We start from the raw sequence: 25,097 nt of genomic DNA, 5'->3' as shown, positions 1-25,097 counted from the left end.
TGGGAGGGCTGTGAGGTCCCTTCCAACCCTAACTATTCTGTGATTAAGATAATCAGATTTAAAGTAAAGAGCAAGTGGAAACCCTCATCTGAGTGCTTCATGCAGATGGGAACCAGCAAGGCTACAAAGGTCTGCAGTGAGGTTATAGATATCAGCAAGGTTTGGAAGTAATCTTCAAAACTGCAACATAATCTGTGTGACAGATGGGACACGAGTGACCTGCTGCTTCCAGGAGGGGCTACAGAGACTCTTCCAAATATTTAGTAAAGTGATCACAAAAGTTCTCTGTGCATTTTCCTACATGGGAGCATTCTTCCCATTCACGTGGCAGTATCAACTCGCAGTTCTTCAATTTGCTTCCAGGAACCCTCACCTAATATTTTTAGAAGAACTTAAATTTTAGTTGTTGTAAATTTCCCTTGTAAAAACTACAGTTAAGGTTATGGCCTCCTAAGTTATACTTTTTTTTTTTTTTTTTTTTTTAATTTTTAGTTACTGAGTACTTTAAGAACATATGGTAGCAGCTGGCAGACACTTTACCAGAAGCCACAACCTGTCCCATTTTCATTACGACCATCCAGTAACAGCCCCACAATCACCATCTCAAACAACTGCGACTGCAATTTAGTTCCCCAGCAGTGCTGCAGAACGCCTTCCCACATGGAATATGACAAAAATATTACCGCGAGTACAATTCCAGTCCCTTGAACCTGACACAAGGGCACACCTGTGGCAAGACTCACCCGACATCCCTCAGCTTCCCTCAGCCGCCCCACCCCGCCTGACCGACAGCCCCACCGCCCGGCAGCGCCACGTCGGTACGAACACGCGTGACAGCGAGTGCGCCTGCGCAGCAGCCGCCCCCATTTTGGCGGCAGGGTCGCGTCCCCTCAGAGCTGATGCGCTTCTCTGAGGGAAGGCGAAGTTAATTAAGAAGGCGATGTGTATAGCGTATAACTAGAGCAGCTATCTCTTAGCTAGAACTGCGCTCAGGGTTGACTGAATTATCCTGCAACGCCACTTTTTTTCCGAGGCTAAAGCCAGGAACGCCTCGTATCTATTTCTCTTCAACCCACTCCTTACCTGAACAACCACACAGGTATATCATGCCTGGAGGAAAACTTACTGCCTGTTGGGATTTGCATGCGTTTCATGGGAAAAGTAGTGGAAGAGGGAGGAGAGTGAATGAGAAATAGATGCGCTTGCCTCCAGGACAAAGTTTCTCATTTTTCTCTCTGATTATGCAATCTGAGCTTTTCTCTTTTCCGTCTTTATAAATGGTGCTTTGTCCACGGGTTCCACTGCTTCTTCAGCAAAAGCCTTCTGTTCGCATCAGTGAAGACTTCACAGCAATGGACGTGTTTTCATTTTCTAAGACAGCCCCCAGAGAGCCCCACCCTTTGCACATAGCTCCAACTTTACCCATATGCATTTTGAAAACATACTGAGGAATTCTGCATGGTCACCAGGACCCTTGGGTACAGATGCCATTTGTACAGCAAGCAGGCAAAAACAGTCATTCCTTGAAAGCTCGCATTCGGGTCTCAACACAGGCATGGGTATGGAAAGAAGGGAAGAAGAGCTCATACACGCTGTTACCTTATTTATTTACTTTAATCTCCCTCTACTTGGCAAGGAGCTGGGATAAGAATTTCCCCACTCTTTCCTTTAATCTGCTCATTTGATTTTGTTGTTGTTTTGTTCTTTGATTGCAAAGCAGCCCTCTTTATTCTGCTGTAATCCCCCTCGTGTCAAACTTATGTTGTAGCACATACATGACAGAGCAGGTCTTTTCTGTGCGTGAGAAAGGACATTCAGTCTTGAGAAAATTCTGCCCACAAGTGTGCTATAGCTCTTTCCAGAAGTGATGAAATGTGGACCTGCTCCATTCTCTTATCATTTGTGCATCTTGCGTTTTGGTTTCTGCATGTTCCTGTGTATAACACGCTGCGTTTTACCATTGCATTTAATTTATGGTAAACTAAGCACACATGAATGCTTTCCCCTCTACACTTGTAGGTTCTTCTAGAGAAAATCATCTGAACACAGCAATCGCTAATATTTAGTTAACAGGACTGCATCTACCAGAACTTACTATGCAGTTTTGTGCAGCACGCTAAGTCTGTGTTTTCTCTGCCTTTATCTAATTATACATCCACTGTATTTTATTGCCCCTCATGTCCCACTCTCATCTTTCTTTCCAGTGAAATTTGTGGGTACAAGGCGCAGAGATGCCCACTCCCCTTTGAGTTCAGTGGAAACTGCCAGCTATGTGGGGACAAGATACTAAAATGAGTGCAGGGCTTGAGAGGAAGGCAGGTGAACTCAGCTGGTGTCTGGCTTCATTAGCAACACCCAGCTCGTCAGACCTTATGCAGGTCGTTCTGGCAAATCAGCCACAGTATGTGCTATCTCCTTGTTTCAGTGTCACAGCAAGAACCTTAGATTCACATGGGTAGGAGAAGGATGGAAAATTTCAGAAAATTAGTACCACTGGGTCTGCCAATTTTAACCTCTCATTCTGCCAATATTACTTTTTTTAAAAAATATATGTTTATATAGCCATTTAATTTTTGCTACAATTACCGAACACCTTCAAAGCTTTCTAGAATCAAAATCTAATTGTAAACAGAAAAATAAAGGGCTCAACTGATGGCAAAAGGACATTAGAATTGAAAAACTCTGCTTTAGATGGAATAAATGCCTAAACTCAGTAATTTTAATTGCTTTTGACATCAGCTGTTCTTGGGTCACTGTAACCAGCCAGACGTTAATTGGTCAAAACAGCTCATGGATAAGACAAAGGCAACAGCATTACACTACAGTTTTGAGAAGTAAGGCTGAAGTCTCTTGGAGGAATCTCACCTTCCTACCACTCTCAAAAGATTGCCTTTCTGCCCCTTTCAGCTTGGCTTTAGGAAGGTAAATTTAGAATAGTGAGCTTGAACTCTAGGAAAGTGATCCAAAGCATCAGCCATTGTTAGGCTGTACTGCAGGATCTCTGTATGTTTATTCCAGCTGAGACTGAAGTCTGCCTTTTTTAGCTGGCAGCAGTGGAATCAGAATAGCTCTTCAGGACCTAGGAGGGAAAAGAAATCCAGAACAGCTTTCTCAGAGCATTTCAGAGCAAAAAAGGTATTTCCCAACAATGGTTACACTGCTTGATGAAGTAACTGTTGCTTACTTAACACCTTCTTGCCATTTACATTGGGGATATGATAGTAGCACTGAAGAAAATCGCTCTGAGCTGATGACAAATGCTATGGAAATGCCTTTTGTTGTTGCTGTTGCCAACTTTGGATTCGCTACGTGGCAAAACCCCTTACATGAAGACGTCTTGGCAACTGATCTCACAGGCACAAGTCACTTGGCTGTACAGTCTTTGCCCCAAACTACTTAGAGCAGATACTACTACTTAGTGCAGATCAGCAGTATCCTCCTCCAGTATGTTTTCTTCTGCCTTTGTACCATATTAGGCCAATGCACTCACAACCACCACGAACAGATATGCCAAACATACAAAAGGTTAAGGATTATCCAAGAGGCATACCTATACTGATAACACATAAAAGGCCAGGAGTAATTACGAGGAGTGACAGTATTACTTTACAACGCCAAGGAAGTATCATTCCTGAAAAAGAATTCACAAATCAATACCAATAAAGCTATTTTCCTTATCTATTTTCAGGTAATGCCTACACAGTTTTTACGTGACTATAATTTGGATGAATAGTATTTTTTCCAGTCCTAATTTTCGGGGTGGGAAATTCAGGCATCTTCTTGTGTGCAGAGCACTAGTAAATCATTCTGACAAATTGATAAGAAAATCAGTTCTAGAAATAAATTCATCCGTTTTCCAGTTCTTAATTTCAGAGGATTTCTGAAACAGTGAAAAGGTGCAGAAACTTAGCAGTCTATGCAGAAACTGACTGCTACTGTTCTGAAAAAAATATTTTTCCAGTGACACATCTCAAAACAAAAGTTTATAGGGAGTGTAATGGCACTTAATACAGTAGCTTTTCCTGACAAACTTCATCACAGAACGCTGCTGAGAAAGATGCAAATCTCCTGTTTTTTATTTAGTATAGTAAGAAACTATAGAATAAATATTTCAGGATGCTACCCCATTTCCCTGTATATTTTGGGATACTTTGGGTACAAAGTTCTATGAGGTAACTACTAATCTTACTGCTTTTGAAGCACGTCCGTGTGATTCAAGGAAAAAAGTCTGATATGTTAATTGAGGACCAGAAAAGAATAAAAACGCTAGTAGAGAAGGGTTCTGCACCTTGTTGCTCCTTTACTTCAGAGCCTGTGTGCCACAGACAGCATTCAATTAAATAATAGTCTTACCAATAAACAAAGACAGTACACAGCACTACACATCACTCCTTTGGCTCAAAATAATTCCAGTTTGGTACTGAACAGTCATTATGCAAAATCTCCAACACATGGCTGAATAAAGTAACCTTCATAACCTATAGATGAAAAGCCTAGTAACAAATTGGCAAATGAAATTTAGATTGCAAATCCCTTACGTATTTTTATTTGTTGTGCAGGTTGTAACAGCATCAGTAGAACTTTGGTATTCATTTGCAAAAGGCTTAGTTGGGAGAGCAGCTGGCACTCGCTAGTTCTCCAAGGAAGTGCCGCCTGAAAAGGAATTAACTTCCAACTTCTCCAAAAATATGCTTTCTTTTGAAACTTTTCCTATGGCAGCACACTCAAGATACAGTTTTGTTCTCATAGGGATGTTAATAATAGTAGTAATAGAGAAGTCACACTGAGAGATGGTAAGATAACACAGCAAAGGTTGCAGGGAAAGTCAAAGTTATTTCTAAAAGGAGTGTTCTGGAAGGTTCAGCTTTTTGAAAACTTTCTATTGCCTGGCCTGCTTGAGGTGAGCTTCATTTTTTTCCTCCATATTTTAGCAGAATATCATTTAAGATTTGGAGGATAGCAGAAAACTGGAGAAATTTCTTTTCCACGTGACCACCAACATGCAAGCATTTATTGTGCAATCAGATTGTTCCTTTTATAATTGGTTAATTCACTATCAGAAGTGCAACATTTTGCTTTGCCTGAGTCAAATTTTGTGGGAGAGCAGGAGGGATGACACAGTCAGTATAAGACTACAGAAAACCCGAGGATCACACATTGGGAAAAGGAGTCTTGTGAAGTCAGAGAGGCATCTGTAATGAGTGATGACCTGCACTCACCATTCATTTCAAATAGTCAGGCAATTACATGTTAAAATGGCTCAGACTGATTCAGTGCTTCCTGAATACTACTGTCAGTGCTATTCACATAGAATAGTTGTACTCACTCTGCAGCTGAGGCAAAAAAATCCCACTTAAAAGCATTATCGCCTATGGACAAAAAACCAATCTTCCAGAAACATATAGATGGAGTACTGTAACCTTCCATGTTTGTATATATATATATATATATATTTTTTTTTTAGATCATAGCCATCTTTTATTTACCACAATAACTTGATCCAGGACCTCTACATTTCTCTTTTTTTTTCATTCACCCTGCCAAATTATAATGTACTTTTCCCAATTAGGCACCAAATTCAGCAAAAGGAAGAAAGTTGAAAGTACATAAGCAACACATTTTATAAATGAAAGACAGCTTCCTCATGACCAATAGGTTTTGCGCTTGTGGAGAAGACAGCTGAGGAGGTTACCTGGCCTGAGCCAGTGGTGGAATAATCCGGATGATACAGGAGCATCGAGCTCTAGTTCTTGCGAGGCCAAAAAAAAGCCAACATGATCATTGAGTGTTGTTTGAAAAGGATCCGGGGAAGACAAATAAGGAATGGAAAATTCTTTTGTTTCTGCACTGGTAAAAGATGTTTTCTCTTTCTGATACGCATTCCTGTCCCATCAAATTTAGATCTCTCTCATAGAGACATTTATAGACTTGTTGATATTTGCAGCAAAGTAGCTCTGCTCCTCTGACACAAAATCTGTCACCAGGAACTCCTTTGTTACATCCTTTCCTAATTGCAACACATTCTATTGCAATTAGGCTTTACGCAGAGCCTCGCATAGCGTTGCCTCTAGATGTTGATATGGCACAAGGAAAGCCATGGAAGGTTAACTTTAATTTCCAGTCATTTATACTTTGGAAGGATTTGTTGCAGAGATTCTAAGGCATCATTTAGGGGTCAGGTAGTCCATGTTAATACAGACTTTCAAAGACAAACTCATTCCTATTCATATTTTTGCTAATACATACAACATTTTCATAAATATGATAGGCACAGACAGGATTTTTACAACCATCAATCTATCTTCACTGTTAAACACAGCAGATGCTTTATACCCGGCAAAAATCTTAAGGTTCTGAGGTTGGCTCAATTTGCAGCCCTGAAAGGACTTGTTCTTCGGCTGCAGCTGGTAGGACAATTTTGGCTGTCAGGATTCCAGACAGCACCTGTTTATTTTTATTTATTTTTTGTTATTCGTTTTTAGTTAAATTTCTTTTTCATAGCAGCCATTCTTATTTGTGGGAGAGATACCGTCTTTTTGACATGCAACTGTCCAGACTGCACATCAGTATGTGGAGAATGGAATCAAAGTGTTGTATCAGCATTGATGTATTTCATAGAATCACAACCACAGAATGGCTCGGGTCGGAAGGGACCTTTAAAGCCCATCCAGTTCCAACCCTCTGCTGTGGGCGGGTTTGTCGCCCACTGACTGCCCAACCCCCTAGTTTACAGCTCCAATATTCAGGCAAACCTTGCCCCTTCTACACTAGGGCATGCTGCCTCCACGTGGCCAAGCATGCTTCAGGCTTTCTTTTGTCTTGCATTTCACACAACTGTGAGTGGCTCTGAAAGTTGGAAATAGAATGGACTAGAATTCATGCATTATTTCTGTGAGACAGGGCAATACAGGGATGAAAAAATTAATGACTTATATTGATAAGTGTCCTTCACACAAATATTCACCAGAAATGCACAATAAAGTACAAAGGCATATATATATATATATGTATATATATAAAAAAGAATACTTTCTCAAATGTTTATTACACGATGAAAGAAGACTAATTGAAAAAAAATTCACATCCTGAACTTGATCAAAGAGGACCAATTACTCTTCGGATCTATTAGCTAAAAGCAAGTTTGAAAGAGCAGTTTTTTAAAATTACATAAAACTGTATCACATTCTTGTTTCAGTTCATCACTGGTTTGATTCCGACTTGACTAGAAGACCATAGACGTTGCTTTAGTATTAGACCAGCTATGTGGTTCAAGTAGCACTAACAGTGTTACGGGTACAGGGCTTTTCCCATCACTAAAATGGAAATACTTGTGAAATTGGTCTATTTTTTTCCACGCCACACTCAGCCCCACCCTCAAGTCCCAGCCTCCACCTATTATACCAATGTTGTTAGAAGGACCAAAAGGAGAAAGAAAACAATTATTGTTCCTCCCATTGCTGTGTACATTTCATTCTCTACCAGCTGACCACAAGTGTATTCCAGCTCACTGTCAATGAGGTCTTCGTATAAAGTTTACAGCCTGGAAGGAAGTGTCATGTTATGGCTAAAAGGCTTTCTGAATTTCCAGTGCCATATTATTTCCCTGCTTTGGTTAAGATGCATTATGACGCTTCCTGTCAAATCTCACTCTTACTGCCCCAAATTCACAGTGCAAAATACACAGTACAATTTAGCAGGGGTACTAAATTAGTGATGGTTTTGGTTTTGATTTTGATTTTTTTTCTTTTTAAAAACATTGCAAGATTTAGAGATGATGTGAGAACCTCACAGATTCTCACAGGTGTTGTAGGGTGCGATGCCAACTTTAGCTTACGTTTCATTGTATAAACACTTTCCCATCTCTGTTTGGTATCCAGCAAATAATCCTATCAGAAATTTTCCAAACATCCTGTGTTTTTGTCTCTACTGTCCACTTCAAATTTTCAAAGTATAAATTAGTAGCTATACATCTGTTGCTGCTGCTCTGCTTGAACCTGTTGCTGTCCTGACTGCTGCTGCGCTGGCTGTGCCGCGGGCTGCAAGACATCAGTTTGAGGCACCGACCTCCACGTCAGAGGATGCTGTTCTGTTATCTGGTTTCCTAGAGGAGCAATGGAGTTCACCAAGGTGGTTAGATTTATAAAATGGGCCACAGAATGAGGATTGGCTGCCTCTGGCTGCGGCTGGATCTGAATGTCATTCTGGCGGTTGTGCAGCATGGCAGAACCGCTGACTGTGTCAAACGTCACAGTGAGAATGGAGTTGTCCAGCTGCAACTGGCGCTCCGGAGCAGTCAGGTGGCCCACAGCCACTGGTTGGAGGTTTGTGAATTGCGTTCCAGCTGCCGTTGTAATGGGGGTAACAGTGATATTTGTCAGTCCAACAGAACTGGACGGCGCTGTGACATTTGGGTCACCAAGGGTCACCACCACCTGAGGAAAAACAGAAACCTTATATTGCACAGCTGACTGTCAAGTATCTAGCACTGAGAAAGACCAGCTGAGTGCTGATGGGCTCACATGTTGCTGCCACTAAAACTGCCACTAAAAGAACTCATACAAATAGAGGGCAAACAAAGCTGGTGCAGGGTCTGGGGCACAGGCTTAATAAGGAGCAGCTGAAGGAGCTGGGACTGTTCAGTCTGGAGAAGAGGAGGCTCAGGGGAGACCTTGCTCTCTACAGCTACCTGAAGGGAGGTTGTAGTGAGCTGGTGTTACCTCTTCTCTCGCATAACTGGTGATAGGACTAGAGGGAATGGCTTCAAGCTGCGCCAGGGGAGATTAAGGCTGGACGTTAGAAAATAATACTTCTCTGAAAGAGTGGTCAGGCACTGGAATGGGCTGCCCAGGGGGGTGGTGGAGTCACCGACCCTGGAGGTGTTCAAGGAACGTTTGGATTTTGTGTTGAGGGACACGGTTTAGTGAGAAATGTTGGTGATGGGTGGATGGTTGGACTGGGTGATCTTGTAGGTCTTTTCCAACCTTGGTGTTTCTGTGATTCTGTGAGAGGGGAGTATACAGCACTTGAACATAACTTCCAAGAAGTTATAGAAGAAAGAAGTTGTAGAAGAAAGAAGATAACGAGAGGGGAGCATATGTAACATTCAAAACCATCAGTTAAATTGACTGTCTTGACACTTGTAGTCACAGCATCAGCCAGTTATTTGGCAAACAAGGAGATGATAACATAAAAAAAACACAGAAACAGATGTGAGGAGTTGCATGGACAAACACCTTTTTTTTCCCCTATTTATTTTAATCTTACTGAAGTTTATCAAACTAGCCCTAAATATTTGATAATGTTTTTGTGTTTGCCACAAGGAAACCAGAAGTGTTATCCCCCTAGGCAGTGCCAGCTGCCCACCCTTCTACTGGAGCTTACCTGCTGAATGCTCTGTACAGCTGAATTAGTCTCATCTCCAACATTTCCTGTAAATTCAGCTTCCTTCTCTGTGTATTCACTGAAAGCAGGGTCCTCAGGAACTTGAGTTTCCTCCTCCTCACCTGACTTCTGCTTTCGTTTCTGGCCACGCTTAGGAGCTTTCATATGCTGTTTTCCTTCTGGTAATTCTCCCTGTTCCAAGGCTAATTCCGGCTGAAGCAACAAATTTCCAAATGAAACACTAAGCAAAAGGACTTGATGAAGTTCCATGTAAGACTGCTATTACCTGTAGTTGGTTTACTGTTGATTTTCAAGTAAAAAAATCAAACTTCAGCCAAAACTTGATTGCAGGGAATGAGAACTCACCCTATAATTACCTCCATTTTATAAGCACGTGTTATATAACAAAACAGACTGATCTTGAATCTGCTTGTACTGCTTAGAAGACAGCATACCACACCTTAACCTGGGACTGATTTCTAAAAAAACATATTCCTTGCCTATCAGCCCACACTTGGCTATGATACATACCAAAAAAACAACATCCCCAGTAAGTCTGAAAATCTTGTTGCCACTGGAATTTGGCAACGGTAAATGTACCTGAACAATCCCAATTGAAGAGGCATCAATGGTTGTAGTCTCTGGCAGCTGCTCTAAATCATCAATCTTCACTGAAAGAATCTGTGGACAAAGAGGCATCAGCCTGGTGAACAAACTGCAGCCAAACAATACAGTATTACCTTACCTAATCACAGAGCAAAAACGCTGCATCCAACATGTCATACAAACCATTTAATGTAATGGTTTAATTTAATATAACCACAGCTTGTTTTGTTTTAAATAGCCTTTATCTTGTGGCACAAAAATCTTTTCCTTTTCACTGAAAAGCAAAGTTTAAAGACAGCATTAGAAGAATGTGTTTTTTCTCGTATTCCAGACAGCCCACAACCTACCGAGAAGTGAAGAATTCTGTAGAAAAGAAATATAATGTTTTGTAAAATGTAATTGGCTAAAAATTACTTTATAAAACTTATTTTATTGCTATTGATAATAAACACATTAGCTGTGTCCTACTCTATTGTCCCCAGCAGAATCTCTGCAGCTCAGCTTATCAAAAGACAGGAACAAATTGCCTCTAAATTGCAGATAGCTAGCTGCATTTTTAGTCCAAAAATCAATAAACAAAAGCTTTTTGCTGGCATCTTTCCCTGTCACTGTGATGAAAAGTAGGCATAATTTAAGGCAAAGCAACACTGACGATAATTTGGTTGTAAAATAAAGGCTCAAATGGAAAGAACAAGCCTTAAACAACCTAAAGAAGAAACTGCTGAGAAAAAAAGCACGTACATTATCTATTCAGAAATCCACTAGCTCCACTAGAGTCAGACAAAACAACCCTCTAATCCAAATTCTCCACAGTTAGCATTTATCTTTATTATTTATTATTTTGTATCATCATCGGATGCTGCTGTCACCTCTATTCTTTCAGATCACTCCTGAATACAGAGAACATAGTGAAGAAAAAAAGTGAACTATGCTCACTAACAGATGAATACAAAATATGAAAAAATCATACATGTAAGCAAAGGCAAAAAAAAAAAAAAAAAAAAGATTTAAGCAATCAGAAGAAAATCATTTTTAAGGAGTGACAATCAGGTGTGTTTACTACTGAAATATAACATAAGAGCTCATTCAGTTAAGTGCAAGCTTAAGGGATAGTGCCCAAGCTAAGGTTAATTTACCCTTAACCAAAATTTGCCTCAAAAGAACAGGGATAATAAAAGAGTTGGGGTGGAACTCCTTCTATATCACCGAAGGCCATTAAGTTTCCAAAACAAAACAAAAGTCAAAATACCAAAGCACGCCATGAGCTACTTGCCAAACTAACTCACCTCTGGATGCTTACGCCTCATATGTCGACTCATGGATGCTCTGGTAGAAACCTTTGTCCCACACAGCTGACAGCTCTGGGCTTCCACCTTATCGTGAGTGAGCTGTATGTGTTTCTGGAGCATGTAATCAGTGACATACTTCTTATCACAGACTGAACACGTCCACTGTTTTCCTACTGGTGGCAGATGGAAGGAAAATCTGTTAGCAACAGCCCCGAAAGGTGAGTATCATATTGTCAGTAGCTCAAGAAGAAGAACTACAGAAAAAATTAAGCTATAGTACTTGGCTATTATTTCTTGGAGATTTTACCTGTATGAATCAACTTATGAGTTTCCATTGTATTTCTCTCACTAAAAGTCTTCCCACAGAGCTCACACATGAAATCTTTGATTCCTGCATGAAGAGTACATTTAGCATAAGCGCAGTAATAGTTTAAGGCATCTGGGATAATTTTAAATCTCGTATTACCAAAAACCCCATCACACAGCCAAACAAGTGGGGAAAGCTCAGCATCACCAGCTATTTTTTAGCTAAACCGTGCCACTCTTATCAGTCAGAAAATAACAATAAGAAATGGGAAATAAGAAACTAAAGACTAATTTAAAACAGAAGCAACACTCTGGGCCTACCCGAGACCAAACCAACCTCCATTAAAAAAGGAAAACATGAAACCAACCAACAGGTGCATCTTAGCTGCATAATACAATAGTGGTTCTGGCTGACAAGAGGTCAAAATCCCACTTTTCAAAAAGCATAATATGTGTATTTCTATTCTGACACTCTCACTCTTCTAGATACGAGTTCTCCCAAGAAGCATTTAGTTGATTTTGCACATCTTTAGAGACCTCACCCGTGTGTCTTTTGTAATGCTTCAGCATGTTGACTTTCTGTGCAAACTTTCGGTGACATTCCTTGCATTCATATTCTTTTATCCCTTTATGAAGTTTCATGTGGTGACGAAGTGCATGTTTTGTCTTCATTCCTATGAGACAAACAGACACAGCTAAAAGCGTGGTATGAAGTGGTATTTTCTCCATTTCTCCCACCTTCATAGGAGAACTCAAACTAAATTCATTGTTAGCCAATAGCAATTTATCACTACTCTTCTAGACCCAGGCAAAAGCTCTGGAAAACATCCGAAGAATCACCGAGGAAGAAGCAGAACAGCAAGGAAAACAGAAGAAAAAACATTATCAGAGATATCACATTTAATGCCTTTACTAAAATGCCAGTTCAGTAATTGCTCAGATTGTAACAAATAACTCAAAAAGTAGAAACAACTTTTGACAGTTGAGGCTCTTAGAGAAATCACTCTAAGTTTATGTCTGAAAACAACTTACAGTGAAAAAAAATACAAACAACCAAGATTTTTGTTCACTTTAGTGCTGCGAACGCAGCAGAATTCAGTCAGAGAAGCACTTCTCAATCTAACAGAACAGAGGCAAATTTTATTAACATTAGATGCATCTTACAGGTCATGGAAGCAGTTCATAAATTTAGAAGTGTTTTACATATCTGTCAAGCTCCTGATTAATAGTTTCTAACACTCGCAAGTAAAGAAATTTACATTCGGAGGACCTTGCCAATATTCTAAGAGTAGAATTTGAATTCAGATATTCATCTGCTATTCAGTACCACAGTTAATGGAAAACAAGGCTTTAGACATACCTTTGCCACATTCTGCACACAAGTATTCTCGGATATTATCATGGACCCGCATGTGTTCTTTTAACATGTCTTTCCTAGCAAATGATTTGCCACATTGCTCACAAGCATGACTTTTTACACCTTAAAAATAAATGTAAAAGACAACATAAACAAACAAAAAAAAATGTTAATGAAAAATGTGCATCCCCTCAAAACTGACTAGATTGGTGAATTAGAGGGCGACAGTCCATCTGTGTCGTCAGCCACATCTTTCATGCATACTGTAGTCCAAACTGCACTAGGAGAGTTAGAGAAAGAAAAGCTGCTTTTTTGTGTGTGTGCATGATCTGAAAAAAGACAAAGCCTGAAGTAGGGCAATACTGTATAGCATGAAATAATAATGAATTGTTAAAAATGATTTTGCAATAGCAGATTTCAGCCTGTGTAATGGTGAGAAGGCGACATGGATAAGAATTTGAGGAAGAACGGAACACAGAATTAGGTTTTTTAGCAGATGAATCCTGCATGGGATTAACTAAGGATCTTCTGCACTGTGGGCTTTGACCAAATATCTTCATTAACACTTTCTGCTTTAGAAAACTGGTCTACCTTAAAGCATAAATATATAATTTATCTTATTGTAACTTAGAATAAAAACCCAGAAGCTTTTTTCTTGGGGAAAAAAAAAAAAAAAAGGCAGGCACTGGCAACAGAAATTTTTTTGGAATATTGATAATTATAAAGAAACACAGCATTTTTACCTGTATGTATAAGCTTATGTCGTTCCAGATTCCCTATACTGTTAAAAATCCTTCCACAGATTTCACATGGATGGATGTATCTGAAACCAAAAAGACCAAAAGTGTCACACCTCCCCTGAGACAGAGATGATTTTTAGACATTTCTGTCAGTAACTTTATTTGGTAATTACTAGACAAGTTCCTTCAACTGTAAATGTAAGCTTGGAGCACTTTGGTATTGCAATGTCCTCAAATCATAATTGTGTTCTTGTTTTTTAATTCTTATTAAAAAGCGCAGATTTATACTTTACAAAGACCGAACTGGGAGGCTGTTGATTAATAACACTAAGTGAATTACTAATGTTACATATTTCATTATAGCCCAGTTCTCCTATAGCATCGGATGAGAGAGCCACCGTGACTACAGAAAGACAGCTCCTCTTAGCAGCCCAACAAGTCATCTTACTTCTGCACATTAGGATCAGGTAGGTTCTCCCGGTGAATGACCATGTGTGCATGGTAAGTGGCCTTCAAGGCAAAGCGTCGATTACAAATGCTACAGCCATAGCCTTTCTCCTTGTGCACGTCCATTATATGCTTCAAGTACTCCTTTCCTCGGCCGAAAGTTAACTGTGAAATGAACCAATAGTGAATGAAAGGGGAAGAAGTTCCTTGCAAACAGCTGTGGTTTAGTAACACATTATTGGGATCTGCAGTCAGAAGCAGCAGTCAGAAATATTCTGCTTATCACTGGATGAAATATCTTTGAAAGCTAGATTCAGGACTGAACCTGTTTGGCCATTACAAGCACTCTGCTACACGACATCAATTAACTCACTCAGAAAACCAGATCAGTATGGTATCTCTGGGTCCTTGCTGACAGAGGGCAGAAGAGCATAATGAAAACAGTTCACTTATTTTTGGACAGAGAAGTGCTTCTTGTACTACATTAGTAGAAGACCTCCAATTATTTGTGCAGCAAGGAACAGACTTAAAAAGAGCCACGTATAATCATCACTAGCTGTTTAAGCAACGATGCCACAGACAGAGATAAATGTTTTTTGAGCTCTAAGGCATAGTATTCTATTCTGCAGAGAAAGCATCAGCGCTAGCTTCAGGGAGTTTGTATTTCTTGGCATTTGTAGGGCAGAGATTCCAGCTCAGCTCTTGGAAGCACTACAGCTACAACAGACAGGAGCTCCACCAGGGCTAAGTAGCATTGCATATTCTTATATGCTCCTATGTATCAGGGCAAAGTGCCACGACAATGTGTTCATTTGCTCTGATTTTGCTCCTATTCAGGGCATGGCTGACAGCACTGTACAGCTTGGTGAAGATGTCCTTTGGGAAAAGGAAACTAAGTGAGAGACTCCCAGAATCTTGGAACACGTATTTCACTAATACTCATTTGTATGTAGTTCTCCTTTAGGAGTGCATCAGTTTTCAGCCAAAAAGAGCCTCCCTATCTCACCATAGCTTACACTCATCTTCCATCACCTTACAGTTCACAAACTTCACAAACACCTGCAGAAGCACTAAAAGAGACCAGCTTCCAGAAACACCCTTTTAGTTTGAAACAGCAACATTTCCCTCATTTAGAAGCATATATTTTATACAGTTTATGTACCCATTAAGTGCCAGACATTAAAATTAGCAAGTATATGATTAACTGGTGAGATCACATCTTATGCTTACTGATATAAGCTTAAAATCAGTTTTGCAGATAAGAACAGAAACCTGAAGTACTTATATCTCCAAGTCTTTTACATGAGAAGGTAGGCTAAATGCTTTCACTACACTGTGTGTATCTGTGATATAAATTCTGATTTCCAGAGGACAAGCCAGTGATTTAACTCCCAAGATTCTCCTGCTCCACTGCCAGTTTGGCCAGTTCTGCTGTTCCCACAGGTCATTTTTTGCAACCCTCTCACTCCTGCGCAGTGTGCTCCCCATGAATATATAGAACCCAAAGATCCCATTCTTCCTCATTACTTCTTTAGAAAATGGCAAAAGCCATGCAGTTAAAGGCTGACAGAGTCTTCCTCTGCTTGCTGACAAGTAAGCAAAGTATATTCCAGTACCATCCTGGTAGTAACACAGTAGGCCAAGAATAAGTGTTCATGTTGGACGCTAACAGGAGTGTTAATCCCCCAAAGTGGATACCCACTAGACAGCATTTGATCTTTTTGAAATGAGTCAAATTGTGAATGGTATCATTCAGAAATACCACTTGAACATAAATATTTTTTTAATTTGCACACAATTAAAACATAGTCTAAGAATTGAATGAACAGAAATTTACTGTTTCTTCCTCCAGTTTTGCTTGCTTGCTGCCTTGCATATAGGGAAACATATGCATTTATCTTTTTAAGTGTCTGGCATTCACCTTGCAGAACACCACCATGTCTTGTGGAATGACATCACTTTGTAGATTAGAGCACTGCAGAGGAGAGCAGACCTGTGAGCTGGCCTGCTCTTTCCTAATTTTCAACATTACTTAAAGTTATAAATAATTGATAGACACCTCCACTCCTTCCCTCCCATTAAATTAATTTGAAAGTATTTAAAGCTACCTGGCACCTTTTGCAGCTATACTTGTGAGGCTCAGAATCTGCACTTTCATCAGAATTGTCATCATTTTCTTCTGATGAGATTCCAATTTTACCGATGAACTCTTCCCTCTGGTGATCGTCCATTAGTGCTATATCCTGTGCAAAGTAGGAAAGAATATTATGTTTTAATAGATTAAACATCTATTTCAAAATGTAATACCTCAACAGCATTTTCTCCACACTGACTGCCTCACATTATCAGCTGCTGTAGCACTATTTATCAACATCATCTAGATTATCTTCCCATTTCATTCAATTAAGATAAAGAAATTCACTCTGTCCATGATTAAACAAGAAACAACCATTCATCTGAACAGATAATACCAGATTTTGTGTATAGAATGAATTTTAATGTAAACAGAGTCAACGGGTTCAGTATTACATCCACATAAGAGTCTTTACAAATGTCACTGAGTGATACAATTCCTTTAGATTTTGGGTTAACCAAGTGATGCCAAAATAATCAGCATCTGTTTAGACACTGCTAGTCTTTTTTTTTTTTTTTTTTTCCCCTCTTTAAATGATTTGAATCATTTTGACAAAACCAGGTAAGGAACTGAGCACGCAGCCAGTTATGCTGGTATATACAAGAGAATCACAGTCAGTGGCATGGAAAAGAGCAGGAACAGTTAATTTTGTTGTTGGTTGGTGAAGTTTTTTTCAGTGCAGAGAGGGGATGACAGTAAACCCTCATCTCAGCCAAACTACAGCTGGAAAAATACATCTGTTAGCAGCTGTCTTGTTAGGTAATTATTCTTTCTGCTTTAAACCAGTCCACCTCAATGACTCATGCAAAGTCACAAGTTTAGATGAGCATTCTGAAATAACACATGTGGAAACCCAGAGCCATAGGTACAGAACACAGTGCTTGCTAGACTGCAGCAGAAACATCACCACACAGGATACACAATCACTTGTGTTGCCATACAACACATGGCTGTAACAGTCTCTCTATATTTATCCATATGTTTGTTAATGTTTGCTAAATGACTTCTCTACCAAACAATTAACACAGTACCTTAAAATGGACATGAATGTGATCTCTCAATACATCCACTCTAAAAAATTTACGTCCACAGATTTCACAGGTGTATTTCTTGTCTCCATGTGTTAGAAGGTGTTTGTTCATATTGCTTCTACATGAAAACACCTAAAAGAAAGAAGGATGGGTTTTTGTATCACATCCAGCAGGGCTGCAGTTCTTTACAAGTTACCCAACAGATAGCTAAGAATGTACCTCCTGTCTTTTTTATTTATTCAGACCAGAAACAGACAGGAACATCTGTTATCTAGCCAGCAGATGACCTCACAAACTGGTGACAAAGCAAAACATATATGCAGCTCCAAAGAACTTAATGAAATTGCCTACTTATTAGAGGTGGGCTTACAAATAGATGCAGCAGAATTACATAGGGTAAATTTATTTAGACAGTGTCTTTTGAACCAAGAATGTTGCATCTATCTGTAAAAAGATACATGCACAAAATCTATCTTCACTGAAATTAACATACTGAAAGCATCAAAATCAAAAGCTTACCCCCCAATTTAAGTGTTGCTTGAGTACACCTTCCACCATGAATCATTAAACATTTATAAAATCACTAGTAAAATCCACAGTCTTTGCACTGGTGACAGTAGCAACTTCAGATAATGAATATTAAGCTCCAAAACACAACAATGGCACAATCACACAATGAATTCACTTGGAATTCTAACAGATTTTCAATACAGTCAATTGTAGCCATTTTCATTCTGGAAGAAAATCTTCACTCTAAATAGCGTAAGCCATGAGGATTCACTGCCAGACACAGTGACCATGTTGCACGTCCTGAAAAAACTCTAGTCTGAACTTCAGTTTTGTTCTTATTTTTGTCATAACAGCTTCCACAGTCACTGGCCGTAGTGGAACTTGGGCATACAATAGAGCTCATGCAGCTGAAAGAGGAACATCTTGGCTGGGCCTCAGGACTTGCTGCTGACATGCATCTGTGTAAGCTGCGAGGCAGTCTGATGTGGCACATAGTGCACTAAATGTCATTTACCTCAACCTTTTGGCAGACAGTGTGTCTATTTAGAGACTCAGAGCTGAGGCACTGTACCCTCAGCATATTCCTGGAGCTACAACACATAGCTTCACGGGGCACATGCTGGCAAAGCAGCCTACCTTCCCACACACAGGACATCCTGAAGGCTCCTTCTTGTAGCGAACCATGTTTTCCGTGCTGTGTTCAAAGTCTTCTCTTTTCACACGCCTCACCCCTTTACAGAACAGCCCCCATCAAAAAAACAAAACAAAAAAAATAAACCATGGCTTTCCACTCCAATCTGCATGCCCTCTCAGGTGAGTACTGTAAAGAAGAGTGAAATACTGGGAAGAGCCTCAATGCAGAATTTAATTGCTAGCAAAAGGATCATTTCTTAGTAAAAATGCCATCTTAAGAATACAGAAGAATTCTGCCAAAGGGAAGTATTGTGGCCTGTTGGACATTACTCCAACTGTAATGTGTCTGAAAACAGGAATTTATTGTCAATAACAGAAAACAGGCAGATCTAATAGGCCTTGGTATTTTGATCAGACATCCAGACTAGAAATCCCTTTGTCAGTCTCTGAGGGGAGAGAGAATAACCCAGCATCATTTCTGATGTTCAAGGACGATTACAGACCTCTTTCTTTGCTACTTTCAATGAAGAAAAGGGCTGCTGCTGTTCTGTGACAACTGAATGTGAAACTTCTTGCCATCACTACTCAAAACCTTGTCCTCTAGTTTTCAGGACACAGAGAGCTGAATCATGAAAGTCCAGTGATGGCTGGCCGTGCCCAAAGTGACAAATTACATAATTTGACTGCTTTATTATTATTTTTATATATGTATCACCTTCATTCTTATCTTCTACACCACTAGTGGTATTTTAACGTATAATTTGGTAAGCTGTCATTGTCCAAGTTTTTCCAGACCCTTTGAGGAGTATCTATAACACAGAATCATATCACAGAATGCTGTGGGTTGAAAAGGACCACAATGATCACCTAATTTCAACCCCCCTGCTATGTACAGCATTGCCAACCACCAGACCAGGCTGCCCAGAGCCACAACCAGCCTGGAACATAACATCCTTAGATGTTGGAAATTTTGAAATCTCATAATCTCATCTTCATGTACTCCCTAGATTACATCACACAGCATTCCATTTATACAATATTGGTCAGGTAGCAGCCTATAGAATAGATATATATTTATACAGCAGTCACTTTCAGTTAATTCTCTGCTCTCAAATACTCTAATTACCACATATTTAAAAGAGAAAAATCAAAGAAACTTAAAAAAAAAAAAAAAAAAAAAAAAAAAAAAAAAAGACTGATAAAATTAGGCAGTCTCAGATACTGCATGATGAGCCAAGCAGCTTTCATGTGACTGTCAGCAACACTGCATCCAATCATGTGAAGTTAAAAAAAAGGGTGCAGCTCCTAAAAAGGTTTCTCCGATCTAAATAACTCTGATCCAGGATTCATTACTGTTACTTTTCATAAACTTCACATACTGCTGAAACCTGCAACTTTACAGCAAGAAACTGACTAAAAATGACACCTACCATAATAACTAGGTTCATAGGTGGTAAGCTTACCTTCCAGGTGTCGTCTTTGATGGTCCAGCATGACATCCTTCCTGTAGAACATCTTATTGCAGATTTCACACGCAAACTTCTTATCTCCATGCTTTTTCTTGTGTTTGGAAAGATTACTGTTTGTAGAAAAGAATCTGAAACACATCTCACACTGGAATGTCTTGTCATCTGTAAGCAAGAGAAACCAGGCAGCTTTTTAAAAGGAAAGCAAGTTTTCTATGTTTGTGACATATCTTTTAGTTCTTTTGTGAAACCTGAGTTATAACATACAAGTAATCAATCATTATATATAGATTGAGGAAGGAAATGAAGTATGTATTTTTTTTTAACTCTAAAATCTGTCCTCTCATTAAAAGTATAATAAACCCCAAAAAATACACCAAGTGCATGTTTGCTATGTGAAGTTAACAATCCCTGGAGAGTATTTCTTCAAAAGCAATAACAACATATGTCAGTTCAACACTGACTCTACCATCATATTTTCCTTCCCTGGTCTATTTCTATCATGGTCTAGCATACATTAAAATAATGTTCAAAGTAGACTCAGTTACAGTTGATTCAAGTTTTCAATGATGGTAAAATAGCTGTGTATATGGCAACACATCAGAACACTGTCAGCTGTATCTAAACATCAGAATACTGCCAGCATTGGCTCCTAATGTCAGCCAGTACAGCATACTCCAGAAGAAAGTACAAAATCTCAGAAGAGGAACATTACAAGTAACAGGCCTATAGGAAATTTGTTTTATATTCCGTAGTTGAGACTTCTGTCAGAAAATGAAAGCATGGTCCTTTAGGTGGAATTTGCCAACACTACAGCAATCACAAAGATGCTAACTGCTTGATTTGTCAAATTGGAGAGCAAATACTGCTGCTCATTATGGTAGCAGTCAACTCAAAAAGAAAATAAGCCGGTCTCTTTCAATATTGAGGTCATTCAGCTTTGCTTCCCATTCTTCATAAGGCTGAGTTCTTATTCAATCTGCACCCTTTCAAAGGAAATCAGAAAATTTATTTTGAATGGTGCTTGAGGCGGCAGCTACTCAGGTGATTCTGAACAGGGAGTTATCATGTGTCTATGAAAGTAATCAGGCTGTCATTTTCTAAGCATAAGATCACTCAGAACATCTAATAGGAGTAATAACAAGGGAAGGCTGTGGAAGGAAAGGACAGGCTCTAGTGATAGCAAGAAGGAAACATACGGAGAGATTATTTTAAGTATAAAGAAAGCACGAAAAAGCAGAAGAAAACTAATCTCTGAAAATTGTAGACTATCAATAATAGCGACCTCTTTTCCAGTTCCTCTTTCTCAGAGAAATTAGTTGAAACTTAGTTTCAGGAAAGAAAGTTAAACATAGACAGTGACAGGGTATCCGTGAACATACAAGTGAAATATCAGTGACGATATTTTATGGGTGAGCAGGGAAAAGAAAAAAGGCAACACATAAGTGGATGTATTACTCTGCAGATTATGGATTCTACTTTGATTATTGCAAAAAGAAGTTTTATAAGGGAAGGAAGAAAGGAAAGTGGCAGGCTGCTTGCAATAATGAAAAAAATCCAAATGCGTACTTTCCCTTTGTAGTTAGTATGCTGAGGTGGATTTGTGGGCATACCCATAAAGATGAGAGGAAGCTGAAACATAGCCACGCTCACCTGTCCTGCAGTTATGGAATTCCAAGGCACTCTCTATTCGAAAAGCCTTTTCACATGTTGTGCACTTGTATCTGTACTCACTGTCAACCTGAGGATTACAAAGATTATTTAAGAGGGGAAAACGTTGAGTCATGATTGACAGAGAAATCTCAATTACTTTTTCTGCTTTTTATCTTGAGCAATTTTTCTGCCTTCAGCATGATGTTTAAATATACACCAGTGCAAAATTCTAACGCTATGTTATCATGCTATGTTCCTACATTTGATCTCTACTAAAAAACCAAAACAACAAAAAAACCAATAGTAGACCAATAGACCATGCACCTGTGTGCATCTAACAGTCTTCCTGATTACCCTGAGTCTGACAGAGAAATTCTGAAAAGCAAGTAACCTGACTCATCCTCTAGCTCCCAAATAGATGCCAGGAATATGAGAGCCTTGGGTCTTGATGTCAGGCAACAGAAATTTTCAATGATAAGACCCCACCACTGGGATGTTTAATACTAATATGGTGGTAGTAGAACTAAAAAGCCCTCGTCAGCAGGCACAGCACTCTGCTATAAGCTCTGTAGGTTTACACATGGGCTCACAGCGCTCATTAATGCAGCCTTTACCCAGAGTATTGATACACTATCTCTGCAACAGGCAGAGATAAATAAACGAGGACAGGCAAACAAAAGTAGAGCAATACTGTTTGGTACAATAAACTGAAGTCCAATCTCACCTCTGGGTCATGTAGGTGCAGCTAATTTCAGCTTGTCTTACTGTAAGTGATGCCTGAAAACACCCTTCTACAGGAAACTGAGACACAAAAAAGAACTTTATGGCCTTACGTAAGCCCACGCTTTCCAAACTGATGAGCTGTTCTAACAGGAGATGTTACCTCTCCTTATCAGTCTTACCTCACTTCTAAGAAATTCACAGAGATATCCGCTCAAGCATAATTGACCCAAACTCCCCAGTGAGCACCTGGAAGCTCACTGCACATTTTCACATAACCTCATTTCCACTCACTTCATTCCTGCTGTGCTTGTATGAAACATGCTGCTTTAAGCTCTCTTTACGGCTGAACAGCTTTGCGCATTCCTCACATTTAAATAGTTTGTCACCTGAGGGCATCAATCAAGATTAAAAAAAAAAGTAGTCAGAAACTGATAATAACTCTAAGACAAGACAGGGGAAATCAAAGCACAAACAAAACAAACAGGCTAATGATTAGAAGCTTTAGTAATTCAGGAGATCCAGATAGTAGATCTTAACCTTTTTCATTCTAGTGAAGTTTACCTAGTGACAATTTTGTTTGATTCCCCCCACCCTTTTCTGAAGTGCTGTTTTTTGCAAAATCTTTAGAAGCACTTTGGTGATATTTTCACAGCAGTATTGATCATGAGACTGTTCAGATGGGGGAATATATCTGTAAAGGGACTAATAGTTTTGGAAAGTCATCGCCTCCTTCCTCCTGCTTAAATATGTATCCAGATCCAAATTTTAAATAATTTCAGTTCCTATAGTCTGCATAACTTAAAAAAGAAAAAAAAAAAAAAGGAAGAGCTCTATTAAAACAATGCATACCAATATCTAAGAATAGCTTAAGATGTTTTCACTCAAAAGTGGAACCAATGAGAGAAAGAAACAATGCACAAGCAAGGCAAAAGCAAACCTACCATGAGAACGGATGTGCCTGCTGAGGTTGCTGCTGTTCTGGAAGATCTTACTGCAGATACTGCACTGATAGACTCTTTTGTGCTCCCCAAGTTGTTTTATCAGCTTCCGCCGTATACCATGTCTACTGGAGAGAATTAAACTTCTTTTGAGGGACATGCTGTTTTGGTGATGAGCAAACCTACTGGATCAGAGAAAGAAAGGCAGGGACTGAAAGGTATCCCACAGGTTGCAAGAAAGTCCCACCAGATGGCGAAAGCTAGAAGATGTTATGCTCAGCTTCTGACAGGAGAGGGAGCGCTGGAGCCTCATCATTGCCAAGACGACCTTTCAGCCACCTGCTAGAAGCAGCAGATGTTGGAAAGCAGCTTGCTTCAAATTAACTTCACCCAAGACAAAAAAGAAAGGAAGCAGGAGCCACCAACCCCACAGATTGTCTTTTCAGGCCTCTCAGAGGAGCACAAAGGATCCGTTCTGCTCCTCTGAAAAAATACCATTAGCATGCTTTCAGCTTAGAAATCTTGGCAGTTTTCATGCAAAAAGCACGTATGGTAAAAAAGGCAGCAGGGCACCAAGAAGCAACAGTGTTCTATTTCCCAGCACCACCACCAGCTGGAATGCATTTTTGATGGCTCTGTATCTGCTAAGGACTGTAGTATATAGCATTACTAGCTAATTTTGAAATATCTAACAAGCACTTTATTATGCAAAAAAAAAAAAATAAAAATCAAGAAGCCAATTTTACCAAGTCAGAAAGATGAAAAATAATTTTAAAAGTCCTTGATATTTAAAAGTCTCCCTGAGGTTCTGGTATACTTACGTTTTCACTTTCCACTGCTCTAAGTCTGAGGTGACACACTCAAATCAATATGAAGTGATTTATGAGTTAAAATACAAACCAGACTGAATAATTGTTAGCTTTCTTTTAAAGCAAAAATCTATTTGCCTGTTTTATGACCAACATTCAATAGGAGTATGTTCAATTGCACAGTATTTCATTGTGAAACTGCAAGAGACTTTGGGATCACATTGAATTAAACCTGCCACGTGACAGAAAATGAAATTATCATATGTTCCAGCCCTCTAGCACCAATATCTCATCAACCATGCATCACCCTACAGTACATGAGCCATCTTTGTGGCTCTTCTAGCAGCAGCATCACGTTTTTTACAGTAATGAAAAAGAGTACCTATGGGCCCAGTAGAAGAACTGCTGCATGCTACTTAATCTTGATTAAGCCTGAGAGGAAATTCTGCGTTCCAGAACACTTACTTTGTGACTGAACTGATGCTATTCGTGGTGCTAGGCACCTTTCCTAAAACCAATTCCATTATCCTCTCTTCTGCAGCTGATGGCAGAGACACTTCTTCTGGTGGGACTTCAGCTGCAGTGTCAGCTACACGTTCCACTGCAAACATATCATAAAAATACAGTATTAATGTGATAGCTAGAAAGAAAACCTTCATACAGGATTTTTCTTTTGTAATGATATATGTGTAACAAATAACAGATTGCTAATGAGTAAGCATGACTTGCAAGATACAAAAAGGGGCTACTAAATCGCAGGTCAAAGTGCAACGTCTTACCTTCCCACAGCCTACTAGCAAGGGGCCAGCTGACTATATGCAAGGTGAAATATTCTATGTGACCTTCCCTTAAAGAACAGCAAGGTCCTGAAAAAAGCCCCTCCCAGGAACACCACCCTATGTCAGAGAAAGGAAGGTATCTCTGCTTGAGGGAAGATGCTTCTTCTCCTGTTCCTTCCTTTGGAAAGAGTAGATAATAGCAGGACAAGGGGAAATGGTTTTAAGTTGGATGGGGCCCTGGGCAGCCCGGTCTAGTATTAAATGGGGAGGCTGGTGGCCCTGCACATGGCAGGGG

At 39.5% G+C, this 25,097-nt stretch overlaps 1 protein-coding gene across 6 annotated transcripts in view; it reads right to left on the bottom strand.

The window, feature by feature from the left end:
* Window positions 1-4,280: 4,280 nt before the first annotated feature.
* The window catches only part of PRDM15 (PR/SET domain 15), a 36,003-nt gene continuing 15,186 nt past the window's right edge, over window positions 4,281-25,097 (bottom strand). For 3 of the 6 annotated variants that reach the window (XM_052674281.1, XM_052674285.1, XM_052674286.1), the window contains 17 exons: window positions 24,489-24,624; window positions 23,218-23,399; window positions 22,568-22,662; window positions 21,554-21,641; window positions 19,898-20,065; window positions 18,438-18,532; window positions 17,292-17,423; window positions 16,235-16,369; window positions 14,128-14,291; window positions 13,683-13,762; window positions 12,943-13,062; window positions 12,125-12,256; window positions 11,584-11,667; window positions 11,274-11,449; window positions 9,982-10,062; window positions 9,382-9,594; window positions 4,281-8,432 (listed from right to left, as the gene is read on the bottom strand). In XM_052674281.1, the coding sequence (XP_052530241.1) occupies window positions 7,956-8,432; window positions 9,382-9,594; window positions 9,982-10,062; window positions 11,274-11,449; window positions 11,584-11,667; window positions 12,125-12,256; window positions 12,943-13,062; window positions 13,683-13,762; window positions 14,128-14,291; window positions 16,235-16,369; window positions 17,292-17,423; window positions 18,438-18,532; window positions 19,898-20,065; window positions 21,554-21,641; window positions 22,568-22,662; window positions 23,218-23,399; window positions 24,489-24,624 (2,558 nt within the window). In that variant the 3' untranslated portion in view covers window positions 4,281-7,955. The remainder of the gene's footprint in view (window positions 8,433-9,381; window positions 9,595-9,981; window positions 10,063-11,273; window positions 11,450-11,583; window positions 11,668-12,124; window positions 12,257-12,942; window positions 13,063-13,682; window positions 13,763-14,127; window positions 14,292-16,234; window positions 16,370-17,291; window positions 17,424-18,437; window positions 18,533-19,897; window positions 20,066-21,553; window positions 21,642-22,567; window positions 22,663-23,217; window positions 23,400-24,488; window positions 24,625-25,097) is intronic. The other 3 variants (XM_052674283.1, XM_052674282.1, XM_052674284.1) reach the window with 3 other exon arrangements.

This window comes from Tympanuchus pallidicinctus, unplaced genomic scaffold, assembly GCF_026119805.1.
Source record: "Tympanuchus pallidicinctus isolate F22 unplaced genomic scaffold, pur_lepc_1.0 scaffold14, whole genome shotgun sequence".
In the NCBI taxonomy this organism is placed as follows: Eukaryota; Metazoa; Chordata; class Aves; order Galliformes; family Phasianidae; genus Tympanuchus; species Tympanuchus pallidicinctus.
Note: the sequence above shows the minus strand (reverse complement) of the source record. Positions and strands in the feature narration are given on the sequence as shown.